The sequence below is a fragment of the Fusarium falciforme genome, chromosome 12, assembly GCF_026873545.1.
Source record: "Fusarium falciforme chromosome 12, complete sequence".
Taxonomy (NCBI): domain Eukaryota; kingdom Fungi; phylum Ascomycota; class Sordariomycetes; order Hypocreales; family Nectriaceae; genus Fusarium; species Fusarium falciforme.
This window is the reverse complement of record NC_070555.1, coordinates 948,818-961,453: the sequence shown is the minus strand read 5'-3', so window position 1 is coordinate 961,453 and position 12,636 is coordinate 948,818. Positions and strand designations below refer to the sequence as shown.

The 12,636-nt window shown below is 49.3% G+C and overlaps 4 protein-coding genes across 4 annotated transcripts; 3 read left to right on the top strand and 1 right to left on the bottom strand.

Moving 5' to 3' along the window:
• Positions 1 to 1,288: 1,288 nt before the first annotated feature.
• Positions 1,289 to 3,199, top strand: NCS54_01406200 (Hypothetical protein; the record flags this gene model as incomplete). Its single annotated transcript, XM_053159225.1, has 7 exons — positions 1,289 to 1,493; positions 1,554 to 1,686; positions 1,748 to 1,939; positions 2,000 to 2,151; positions 2,204 to 2,442; positions 2,489 to 2,760; positions 2,812 to 3,199. The coding sequence occupies 7 exons, from the start codon at positions 1,289 to 1,291 to the stop codon at positions 3,197 to 3,199; spliced, it is 1,581 nt and encodes a 526-aa protein (XP_053015200.1).
• Positions 3,200 to 5,385: 2,186 nt separating this feature from the next.
• Positions 5,386 to 6,480, bottom strand: NCS54_01406100 (uncharacterized protein; the record flags this gene model as incomplete). The annotated part of the gene is made up of 1 exon (XM_053159224.1): positions 5,386 to 6,480. One exon carries the CDS (start codon positions 6,478 to 6,480, stop codon positions 5,386 to 5,388), a length of 1,095 nt encoding a protein of 364 aa, XP_053015199.1.
• Positions 6,481 to 7,574: 1,094 nt separating this feature from the next.
• Positions 7,575 to 9,643, top strand: NCS54_01406000 (Hypothetical protein; the record flags this gene model as incomplete). The annotated part of the gene is made up of 7 exons (XM_053159223.1): positions 7,575 to 7,617; positions 7,674 to 7,909; positions 7,961 to 8,326; positions 8,381 to 8,638; positions 8,691 to 8,853; positions 8,901 to 9,238; positions 9,311 to 9,643. The coding sequence occupies 7 exons, from the start codon at positions 7,575 to 7,577 to the stop codon at positions 9,641 to 9,643; spliced, it is 1,737 nt and encodes a 578-aa protein (XP_053015198.1).
• Positions 9,644 to 11,372: 1,729 nt separating this feature from the next.
• Positions 11,373 to 12,428, top strand: NCS54_01405900 (PLD phosphodiesterase domain-containing protein; the record flags this gene model as incomplete). The annotated part of the gene is made up of 1 exon (XM_053159222.1): positions 11,373 to 12,428. One exon carries the CDS (start codon positions 11,373 to 11,375, stop codon positions 12,426 to 12,428), a length of 1,056 nt encoding a protein of 351 aa, XP_053015197.1.
• Positions 12,429 to 12,636: the final 208 nt, after the last annotated feature.

Here is a 12,636-nt window from a genome sequence, read left to right as displayed (position 1 = left end):
GTTGTCGCTGAGAATTCCCGGCAGGCCGTTGTCGAGTGTATAGACTACTATTGGTGAATCTTTCTTTGGAAAGCCTAGACCTCTCCCGTTGTGGGTCTTTCAGCCCCATTGGGTTTCTTCAACGGCGACTGGGTGGCCAGTCGGGTTGTATGTAAAAAGCAAAACTGGAGCCCAACGGCACTGGGAGACAAACTCGTCGTTCGGAGCGACTGTCGGCAAACAGCCCGGTATCTTTCTCCTTCCATTCCCTTGTTTTTGTCTATTGTAGGGAGGTAGGCCTTCACTCAACTCGCCTTGTTCTTCTAATTTCTCAAATGTGACAGGTTCATTGTGTGTCGAGACCTCGGACTGCGTGAACTTGGTGGCGATAGTCTCGAAGATCCAGACCGAGAGCTGATCAGCGTGGACAGACCGAATGATTGCTTTTCTTGGGTCTATGAGTGGTACTCAATGCAACTTAGTCCTGAGTTTGACTCTGGATGTTTGCAAGCTGTCTGGATTGCATCGCTGCTTCTAACCTCTTGAATTTGGCAGTGACTTAAGTTTCTGTATAGAGGCGAATCAACAATTCTAGCATCCCAAACTTATGCATTCCGTACTGAGAGTCTGGGATGTGGGGGCACTTCTTGCGCCCCCATCAGCCCTGAAGGATGTGATATGTCATGAAGTTGACGAAACGCCAGCATCAAACCATTTCTTCTTCTTCATCCATTGTAGAAAGCAAAGAGATGCAACACAAGTGTCTTTAGCGTTGCAAATTCTGAAATGGTTGACAGAGAACCAACACGTCGCAGACAAAGGGCCTTGCGAGCTCGGGGCTAAAAACCAGAGGGTAGCATCCAACCCCCAGACTTGCTTTTTTTATCCCGTCGATCGCGCACTTGTTGGGTTTGGGGGTACCATTTTCTCCTGAGCCATGCATGCCGGCGTTTGTTAGCCTGTTTCGCGCAACTGTCGCGCTGGAGATGATGAAAAATGCCGCGCGTAGACTTGAGAAATGCAGAGAAACCAACAATCGTTGCGAAGCCCACTCCGTTCTGGGAAAACGTTGCGTGGGTGCCTCCACGGTAGCTAACCCACCACCGCTGATTTGGCAACGTGAACGGAGCAGGTCCGAGGCGTTTGCATCAGTCTTGTGGCTCCAGCAGGGATTCAAAACGGCCTGGAGCCCCAAGCATGATGACTTTGTTGTGAGCGAAGGCGAGGGTTGCGTCACTCTTGATGTTCATTGACTTCTCCATCTTGGGCTTTCCAACTTTCCTTTTGCGAACGCGTCTCTATTGCGATTATGACTGGCTTCTCAACGCTCATCCTTGGCTCAGCAATCGGTGTCGTTATTGTAGTAATTCTCAAACGCCCCTTTAGCACGACGAATGGAAACCCTCCCTTGCCCCCAGGGCCAAAAGGCCTTCCTCTCGCCGGGAATCTCAACGATTTGCCCAAACCCGGTGTCCTTGAAGCTCATCATTGGCTGAAACACAAGGATCTGTATGGTATGTCTAGCATTGATTCCCGCTCACATGAAGATTCTTCAAGGAAGCTGACCCGTTCAGGCCCAATTAGCTCTGCCACAGTGATGGGACAAACTCTGGTGATCATCAACGACGCTCGACTTGCGTTTGAGTTGCTCGAAAAACGATCTGTAAAACACTCTTCTAGGCCTCGACAGATTTTTGCAGGTGAAATGTATGACTCTTAATATTCGCCCTCATCATGTTTTGCGTGGGACTAATATCGCTTGGAGCAGGCTGGGCTGGGAGAACTCTTTGGGTCTTTCACAATACAATGACCGTTTTCGGACCTACCGCAAGAATATGAGCCGGATCATTGGTTCCAAGACAGCCGCAGCCCAATACAACACTTTGCAAGAGGCTGAAGTTGGGCACTTTCTGCTTCACGTGCTGGACAATCCCGAGGATCTGGTGAATCAGATAAGAAAGTCTGTTCTCCAAACCCCACCCACATCTTTTTTTAGAGACCGTGGCTGACTGAACTGTAGGGAAGCTGGTGCGGTTATTCTCAAGATCGCATATGGATATACGGCGGAGCCCTTCAAGGATGATGTTCTGGTCAGCATGGCTGGCGACGCCATGGACAAGTTTGCACGTGCCGGTGTTCCGGGTGCCTTCATGGTTGACATGATCCCCTTCTGTAAGCACCCTTTGACCCAAGTCGCTGTGATGACTGATGCTCATAACCACAGTGAGATACCTTCCAGACTGGGTGCCCGGAACTGGGTGGAAGAGGACAGCTCGTCAATGGGGAGCCGAGTTGCACGACGTAACGGAGAAGCCCTATGCCTTTGTAAAACATCAGATTGCCCAGGGCAAGGATGATAATTCCTTTCTTGCACGACTATTGGAGGCTGGTGACTCAACTCCTGAGGAGAAGTTCACCAACAAATGGTCAGCTATGTCACTTTACACAGCGGGCGCCGATACAGTTAGTACTTTGCCTCCTAATCTTGGCGCCATGCTAACGAGTATAGACCGTATCAGCTCTCGCATGCTTCTTCTTGGCAATGTCCATTTCTCCAGAGGTTCAGAGAAAGGCGCAAGAAGAGATTGACCGAGTCATTGGTAAGGACCGTTTGCCAACCTTGGCAGACCGCCTGAGTTTGCCGTACATCGACGCAATCGTCAAAGAAGTTTTACGATGGCATCCAGTGGCACCCATGGGTTTGCCTCATACGAGTACAGCGGATGATATGTGCGAAAGGTACTTTATCCCGAGGGGTTCCATGCTATTTGCCAACGTCTGGTGAGTGCGCCTGTGCTGATGCTTGTGACATGTCTAACGTCTACGCACTAGGCACTTTACACATGACCCTGAGGTCTACGACCAGCCGATGACCTTTAAGCCGGAGAGATTCTTGCCAGATGAAGGGAAAAAAATTGCACCGGACCCTCACACCTTTGTTTTTGGCTTTGGACGTCGCATTTGTCCTGGTCGCATCTTGGCCGACAATACATTGTATCTTAACATTGCCCAGTCTCTGGCCGTCTTTGATATCACCAGGGATGATCAAGTGGCTCAACCGGAGATACGGTTCACACCGGGCGTCGTTAGCCACCCAGAGCCCTTCAAGGCTACCATCAAGCCACGGTCACTTCACTATGAGAAGTTAATTCGGTCCATTGAGAAGGTGTTTCCATGGGAAGAGAGCGATGCAGGGATTCTAAAGAGTATGAATTCCTGATTTTTTACTGTTTATTTGAACTACTTCTGGTCGATCAAGATACAACTCCGACTTCGAACATTACCTGGGCATCTTGGACAAGTACACAGCCACGGAGGCTGGATAATGTCAGGTTAGGTTGCCCCGTGTGAGTAACACACAAACGTTTCAAGAATGAACTCAAGTGCCCAGGTGAAAGTCGAAGCTAGGCTTCTGAGGCTGGTAAACTATGTGCCGAGACCCGGAAGGCGCAGGGACTAGATGCTGTGAAAAGTGGCTGTTTGATGGGGGGATGGGGATGTGAGTTCCGGCGTTTGGGGTCAAAATGTAACGGGGCGCTTTGAATGCATTACAGAGCCTGAAAACATCGCCGTGGGAGATCTTGAACATTCCTATCTGGGCTATCATCTCCTGGGCTTGCCTTACTTCGTGCTATGTAGCGACTAGTCCAGGTGAACCGCCACGACAACATTCCAGGGCCCTGAGATCCCTGGCGGCATCTAGACTTCAACTACCTTGCTAAGAATGGAGGACCATACCTAGAATTGCCTAGCCCAAATTTTAGGTCGGGTATCGATTTGCGAATGCATTTCATTTCTCAAGTCACTCGTCCCAACTTGAGCCTTCCCTGACGCGTAGGCTCCGCAACCCACGCGACTTTTGCGATGCATCAACAGCAATGGCCGTCGCACCGCCGTCTGGGTCAACCGTGATTGTAAGTATCGAGAACTAGCCCAATATCTAAAAATATTAGTTCGCCTTTGTCTAGCAGACACATAGACTCCTCGAGATTGTATCAAATGCTTACCAGGACAGGCTACCATCTACAGCCTCATCGGGCTCGCAGCCGTAATTATCGGTGCGCGGATCTATTTGAGGTTGAAAATTCAGGGACATCGCCTCCTGGCAAGCGACTATTTTATGATAGCGGCATGGTGCTCCGCTGTTTTGTGTGCATCAGTCAATGTTGTGATGAACGTCAATGGCGCGCTCGAGCCTCAGCGGACATATGACTTTACAACATTGGACAAAGACCCGAAGGTCATAGAGTATTTATTCAAGGTATTTCTATCTCACAGATTGGCCCTCCTGAGGACACATTTTATCCCCGTCGAAATCAAACATATTGACACATTCTTCAAAGGTGTCATGGCTCGGCGATTTCCCTTTTTTCACGACATTCTATCTATGCAAAGCATCATTGCTCACAACATACTTCCAAATATTTCCAATTTTCATGGTCAAAAGAAGGGCTCTTCTATGGGCTACTACCGTCTACTGCCTGTTGGCGTACATCACTACCTTGGGGCTGCAGCTCTTTTCATGCCTCCCCCTTGAAAGGCACTGGTTGGTTTAAGCATCTCCCATGCTGGTATCCCGCTCACTGTGTATCGAGGGTTATCACAAGACCTATTGAAGAGTGTGACCCTAAGTGGCTACCTATGATCTTTCAGATTGCTTGGGGGCTGCATTTCTTTGGGAGTCTCCAGTGTAAGTTCAATTTGCACTCGGTAATTTCGAACCATCATCTTTGCTAAGCCTACTTTCAGTGTTCTTACTACCATTCTCGATTTTTCATGACCTCAAAATGAATAGAAGAACGAAAAACGGCGTTTATGGGGTCTTTCTGATCGGCCTCATCGATTTGATCTTTTCCCTCACACGTTTTCTCAACGTGCAGCTTGGAGACCGTAACGGTTTCAGATCTATAACCATGATCGGTAAGTACTTCATACTCATCGGAACATTCTTGTGGTAACCTGGAGTTATTGGTAGAACTATGGAGTGCTCTCGACGCTTACATTGGTCTCATTGTTGCGTGTCTTCCTTCCCTGCGCCCACTTCTTCGACGCAACGGAGGGTCAACGAACAAGTACAGTGGTGAATCCTCGGGAAGAATCCCAAGACCTGTGAGGACTGATGACAGCGAGTTCCACGAGATTCATGACATTGAATCAATGCATATCAGGGGCGCCATCTGCACGACAGAGGTATCGCAACATAAACACGACTCGCAACTCGTTGAACCACATGGTAGCTCCACAAATGACCGTGCAAGGAATATAAGTGAAATTGAGCTTCTGAGTCTGAGTGGGCAGTCGACTGATAGGTAGAATACTCGGTTGTATTAATTAATGAATGAGTGTACAGCATGAGAAGGAAACTTCATAAAATCCAACATTGTTAATCCGGCCGTTGCTGGTCAATTACCTGACCACTATACAAAGCACAGCCGCCAGGCCTGTTATCCCCATGAGTCTGTAATCCATCAACATCCTCAATGATTCGGCGCTTGACTTGTTATTTGAAGTTCTGGCAGAGACTCCGTACGTGTAGTGTAACCGGCCCCGAGTATCGTCATCATCATCATCATCAGGAAACAGGCCTTGAGGCACATCCTTTTGGTGAAGATCACCTGTGCACCAAAAGGTATAACTGCTGGCTTCTTCTCCTCCCATGTCAATACAAGTACTTGGAGAGTTGGTCGCCATCATGCTGCTGTCCACTTCCTTGAGCTCGATGGGGCTACCTCTGCAACCTCTTCCTCCGAAACGCGCGAAAAGTGCCTCGGTGCCGTTTGGACACAAGGCGTTCCGATAAATCTTAAGTCTGTGCTTCGGCGCGACGTTGACACACACATCGGCTTCTGGTCGTTGGAAGATGAACTTGGGAGCGCCAGCCATTCCCATCCCAGAAATGTAACATGCTGAATCGGAGACGGAAGCTGTTTTAGGTCTTGGACGGGCAGGTTCTGGCTTGGCCTTCGCGGGCGGTTCGGGAAGAGTGACATGGAGAAACCTCATAGGCTCGTCGCTCTCCGTGCCATCGCATCGAAATTCCATTGACCATTGCCCTTCTGGAGGCGTGATCATGCTTCCCCAAACGGCTTTGCCGAGACAATAACCGGGACCATTCAGTGCGACGCGTCTGTCGTACCAAGTTGGATGATTGGATATGCCCGTGCAACTCGAACTTGGGTAAATGGATATGTAGGGGCTTTTGTTGCCTCCCGGGCATAATCCGGGGGACATGAGGTGGACATTGCTGTCGAGAGTGAAGTTCGCAGAGACGCAAGTGTTGAGGGGCACGTCTAAGTCAACTGAAGGCTGGCCTGTCTCTGCTACACAAGGCCACTTGGGGTCATTGAAGATGGTGATTTCGGCAGGCCGCGCTTCTGGATACGTATCGTGGTAGGTTCCTCCGGTAGCCTCGTTGAGCGGCTGCTGCTCGCCTTGCCCATATGCCGGAATCGCGTGCAAGGCTGCTGCGAGAGTAAGGACGCTGAACAGTGATGGGGCCATTGGGCCGAGGAGCTGGTGGACAGATTTGATGTGGCGTCAAGATTCGAAACACAGCGAAAGACAGGATATTGAGGGTATTGTCAGGTGGAAAGCGCGCAAGTTGCATTGTTGCCTGGTAGCCTTCTCATGTTCTGTGCTTATGCGGCACAGCACGCTCAGCCCACTATGTCATCAGAAGACCAACAAGAACTCTTGGCATTATCCACAGTTCCATTGGAAAAAGATGATACTGCATCCACCAATGGTGGCCAGTGATCGGGGTCTTTGCCCAATTTTGTTGTCGCCGGGCGGCTGGAACAAATCCACAATACAGGCTGAGATAGGATGCCAAGGTGTACGAAATGGCTAGCCCAAGACATCAAAGAAAGAAGGCTTGTCGGATATAGAAGGCTACTTTGACGATCGAGAGGGGCACTAGATATGCAGGAGGACATATGTATTCCATCGCCCCGTGGGGTGAGGTCTAGGTAGCAATTCAGAGGAAAGGGAATTCGTTCCTAGGCGATCGATCAATGTGAGAATGAATTTGATCATACCTAATACAGAGCTATTCGATAGGATCGTAAAGGTAGTCTGAAGCCGTAACAGGACTATCTGCCTCGTAAATAATTTCCAATGTGAACCTGGGTATCGGGCATCACTCGGGTTTCGCTTCGCATTTGAGGGCCGATGCCCCTCGCCAAGGAGCTCTCACCCTCGGGTTTCAAACCCTCTCCTTCCGAGCTCCACTTGCATCTTGGCCTAAGTGTATCTCAAGTCCGGGGATTGTGGAGGGATTGCGGAGAAGCTTGGGGCCTATCAGGCCCGAATCTTCACTTCGAATTGCCTCGAAGGGCGCGGGTAGCCTTGCCGCTCTCAATTCCCGATGCAACATCCCCGCAAATTGATCATCTTAGTCAGGGCCCTTGACTCAGGGGACGCACCTCGGGCTCTTTGAGTGCCGGCTGAGACTCTACCCGCTTACCGACTCTTCATAAGTATCGCGTAGACCTTTTCGATTGCTTACTTGGTTTTCATCTCCAATCATCGCCATCGAGTCCTCCCCTGTTGTCTGCTGCTACGACGTAATTTACCCCATCACGCCCGCGCCCAAGATGGTCTTTACATCCCCAGGATGGGTGCCTCAGCTCCCTATCGGTATGTTATCTCACAAATGAAAGGATCATCGTTGGTTGTTCTAAACGATGAACCAGACCCTCCCGATTCCATATCTCTCCACGACTTCATGGCAACCGAGAATTTCGGCCGGCTGCCATTTTCGCAGTCCAGGAACCCATTCACTTGCGGCCTCACTGGCAAAACGTATTCTGCCTCGGAAGCATGTCAGCGTGCTGACTTCCTGGCCCGCGCCATTGCCAGGAAACTGGATTTCTCGCCCAACGAGGGCGTTGAGTGGGGCAAGGTCGTTGCTATCTTTTCATTGAACGCTGTAGGTCGATCGCTCCTCAAATGGCCAAGAGAATCGCCTTACATCTCTTAGATTGATACGTTTTCCGTCACACAAGCTGTTCATCGACTCTCTGGAATTGTCACTCCTGCTAGTGCCGCTTACTCGGCAAGTGAACTTGAGCACCAGTTGCGATCGTCTGGTGCCAAGGCGCTCTTCACTTGCACCGCTCTCATAGATCGGGCTGTCAAGGCTGCTGAAGCTGTCGGTGTCTCCAAGGATCACATTTTCCTCCTAGAGACTCCAGGGGACAGCAAAGGGCTGAAATTCACCACAGTGGATGAGCTCATTCAACAAGGCGTGGCTTTGCCAGCCTTGGAGAGTCTCAAATGGGTGAAAGGTCAGGGTGCCAGACAAGTTGCCTACCTTTGCTATTCCAGTGGAACTTCAGGTCTTCCCGTTAGTCTGTCATCCCCGTTGTATCTGACTCGCCTACTGATCTCTTCCCGATAGAAAGCTGTAATGATTTCTCATCGCAATGTTATTTCCAATGTCCTACAGATTTCAGCATTTGATACCGTCTCAAGACAAAAGCTCGGCATCAAAACCCAAGCCTGCCTGGGTGTGCTTCCTTTTAGTCACATCTATGGTCTCCTCATCATCTCTTACGCCAGCACTTTTCGAGGCGATGGAGTTATTGTCATGCCTGAATTCGACTTCAAGGCTGTTCTGGCTGCAGTGCAAAAGTACAAAATTGCCCTCTTGTTCGTGGTGAGTCTTCATCACAATAGCTATCGCATAACCTGGGATCTGACTGTAAAAGGTGCCACCCATTATCATTCGGATTCTCCGAAACGAGGCTCTATGTGCCAAGTACGACCTAAGCTCCGTAAGATATGTCTATACCGGCGCCGCACCATTAGGCTCTGAAGTCGTAGATGAAGTTCGAAGGCAGTACCCAAAGTGGCGCGTTGGTCAAGGATACGGTGTGTAGAGCAATACTATCGCTGCTGGACGTTTCTAACAGTTGCAGGCCTCACAGAAACTTGTACAGTAGTCTGTACGACTAGCGAACTTGACATCGATGACGGCTCTTCCGGTTCTCTAGTTCCGGGGACAAGAGCCATGCTCGTGGATATTGAGACTGGCCAGGAAATCACAGAATATAACAGGTCGGGGGAGCTTCTCGTGCAAAGCCCATCCCTAGCCTTGGGATACTTGAATAATCAAAAGGCAACTACCGAAACGTTCATCTGGCGGGCGGATGGTCGATGGATTCGGACTGGCGATGAAGTCTTGGTACGCAAGGCTGCCTCCGGAAACGAGCACCTCGTTATTGTTGACAGGTTGAAGGAACTGATCAAGGTCAACGTGAGTTTTCCCGTCTCTTTTCTCCCTCATTTTTGCTTCGCTACCTAATCTACGATACTCATGCATTTGCAGGGCCATCAAGTCGCGCCCGCTGAGTTGGAGGCTCACTTACTTGGACATGACCTTGTCTCAGACTGTGCTGTCATACAAGTCTCGGATAATAGGACAGGCGAGGTTCCCAAAGCATATGTGGTGAAATCTGAGAAATGTGGTGGGCTTTCGGATGAAAACATTGTTCGTGCTATTTGTCAGCATGTTGAGACGCACAAGGCGAAGCATAAGTGGCTTAGAGGAGGTGTCGAGTTCATCGATACCATCCCAAAGAGTCCTAGTGGCAAGATTCTACGAAGGCAGCTGAGGGACAAGGAAAAGGAAGCAAAAAAGCAGTCGCAAGCCAAGCTATAGACTATGACGGCTGTGCCCGCCTCGGAAACACCCTCAGAGCCAGCCTGTCGAGGGATGAGCAGCGGACGGTGCCGACGAAGGTTTGTGTTTCAAGGTAGCTTATATGGGTGTGACATCATCTCACTGAAACGATACGTGAGACTTGGGGCTTTGCCAAAAGACATTGCCTCCGCTTTGTTAATCGATCTTGTATAACCATTGCTACATCCCCGAAAGCCTGATGTCAGTTCTCACAGTGTAGACGGACTCTAATATTTTACAAAACGGTCTGCCACGAGAATAGACTAGGTTTGGATTAAGAAGTGCTGATTGAATCGCGGAGTTCATGCCCTTTGACCGAGAATATCATATCCTAGGCATCTCATGCGAGTTCGACGAACACTGGCTACACAGGCCGTGAAAAAGAAACCGCTCTCCCGATCAGGACCATGTTTTCGTAGCTTTCATAAAGCCCACAGTCGCGAAAAGATGGGCAGGAACCCTGATTACTACCAAGATGACGTGATAGATCGTACCCAGTGTGGGAAGTGCCTCGCATCCGAACCGAATAAATACCATCCGAGAGTCGCTAGCAAGTTGAACGCGTCAGCAAAATACAATCAAATTGGATGTTGCCCAGCCACTATTGCCCGAGATTGGAGAACTCGACCGCAAGAATTGGCTGAGGAAAACCCCAGTCGGCTGAGATGTGCCGTCTCGGCACGACGTGCCGATCTTAGCGCAAACTGTGCCCTGGCGATCGCGATGAATGAGTTCATAACGTCCTGACAATGATTGCCGCACGGCACAATAAGCCGTGGGTTTGGTGCCTGGGGGCAAGCTAGCCATACTGAACGTCCATAGCAAGTTTGTTCCAATGCGCAATGACGCTTCCATCTCCTCCCTTCTGGCAGGAACCATGATAAAAGTGTGAAGGTCTGCCTTGGCTGGATCCAGGTCGGATATACCATTATCACCAGTCTCACACACGTCGTCAGATCATCCACAAGGACGAAGAAACACCAACACGATGATTTCCAAACGCGTTTTCGACCTTTGTCAAGTCCATGAGACCGTAAGCTCTGCTCTGGCGAAAGACCCGTCTCAAGCTCCAGGAGATATCGTCAAACGGCTATACGGCCAGGAGGATGCTGGACAACGTACCGATGCTTCTGATACGAATGATCCAGTGGCATCAGTCAATCCACTGGAACTAGCTCTCAAATGTGGGCGATGGGGCCCAACAGAGCCGAGCACCCTCTTTCTGCAAGCCTTTGCTGATGCACTGAGCTGCCTCGACAGTGATCCCATGGCAGGGGTAGTCTCGCCTCCGTTGATGGGATCGCATGGGATAGTGCCTCTCACGATTGTCGCACCTCTCCAAGACATCGTCCGCCACTGCTCCAATCTCATTGTCCGCGCAGAGAAAGAGGTTTTCTTCGTTACATGCTCTTGGTCGCCATCAGTGGCACAGAGACTCACCAAAAATGCTCTGATTGAGCTTTCAAAGCGCGCGGAAAGGCGAGGGCAATGAGTCATGGTGAAGATCATGTATGACAAGCCTTCCTTTGGGAACATCTTCAGCCCTCATCAGCGGGTGAAGCCAAAGACCTTTACATCCCACTCTATTCAGCTTCCGTCGCCTGAAGAGGTGCCGTTTCTTGACATGGAGGTTATTAGCCTACACAGATTGGTACTGGGGACCCTGCACGCCAAATTCTGCATCGTTGATCGCAAGATCGCGGCCATCATGAGCAACAACGTCGAGGACAATGACAACATGGAAATGATGACACACCTTGAAGGGCCTGTGGTTGAGAGCATCTACGACACTGCATTGATCACTTGGAACAATCCACTGGTCGCAAAGCCACCCTCACCCAACAGCCCAGTGGCTGAGGGCGGTTCGTCAGCATCCATACAAGACCTCCGGCGTCTCGAGATACTCGATCACGAACAGAGGCATAATGGGAGCCAGATCGTGTCAGAAGATGGAACCTGCCCTGAACTACCAGAACATACTCCTGAGAGTCCCCATTACGATTATGATATTGCTGGAGAGATTACAAGAATGCAGTCATGCTACTCCAACAAATCAGACGAGACCCGGCTACAAGCGGCAAACCGACAGCTCAACCTTGCGGTTAAGAATCCTATTCAACCAACAGGCCCCGATATTCAGGATGGGGACGAAATGACACCATACATCAAGACATTCACTACGAAGCCTGTCCCAATAGCCCTTGTGTGTCGACCTCCCTATGGCCCTATAAACTCGAAGAGTTTGCATGTGCCTCAGAACGAGGCTTGGCTTTCTCTAATTCGGAATGCCAGGAGGGAGATCTTCATCCAGACGCCAGATCTCAACGCTGGACCGATGATGACAGCTTTGGCTGATGCTCTCAAGCGTGGCGTTGAGGTTACGTACTACGTTTGCTGGGGATATAATGACACAGGAGAGATGGTTCCTGGTCAAGGCGGAACTAACGAGCAAGCGGCGCGAGCTCTTATCAATGGTCTTCCACCGACCGGACCGGAACGTGACCTTTTACACATTTACCACTATGTCGGGAAGGATCAAGACCATGCAATCCATAACTCGTTTAAATCCCGATCTTGTCATGTCAAAGTACTGATCGCGGATGGAGTAGTCGGCATTCAAGGCAGTGGGAATCAGGATACACAATCATGGTTTCATAGCCAGGAGGTTAACATTATGGTAGATAGCTATGCGATCTGTCAGAAGTGGAGAAAGGCTATTGACCGAAACCAGAATACGGGGGTATTTGGTCAGGTTATTATATAGAAACTAAGAAAGATATTAAGAAAAAGGTATTAATAAAACTTAATAAATTTAATTTTAATACCTAAGGTTTATATCTAAGTTATAAGAAGATATATTAATAAAAGTTATTAAATATTAATCTTAAAAAATAATAAAAAAAATAATAAAAAATTTTTAAAATATAATATAATATAAAAATTATATAATAATTTATTTTTAAATATTATAT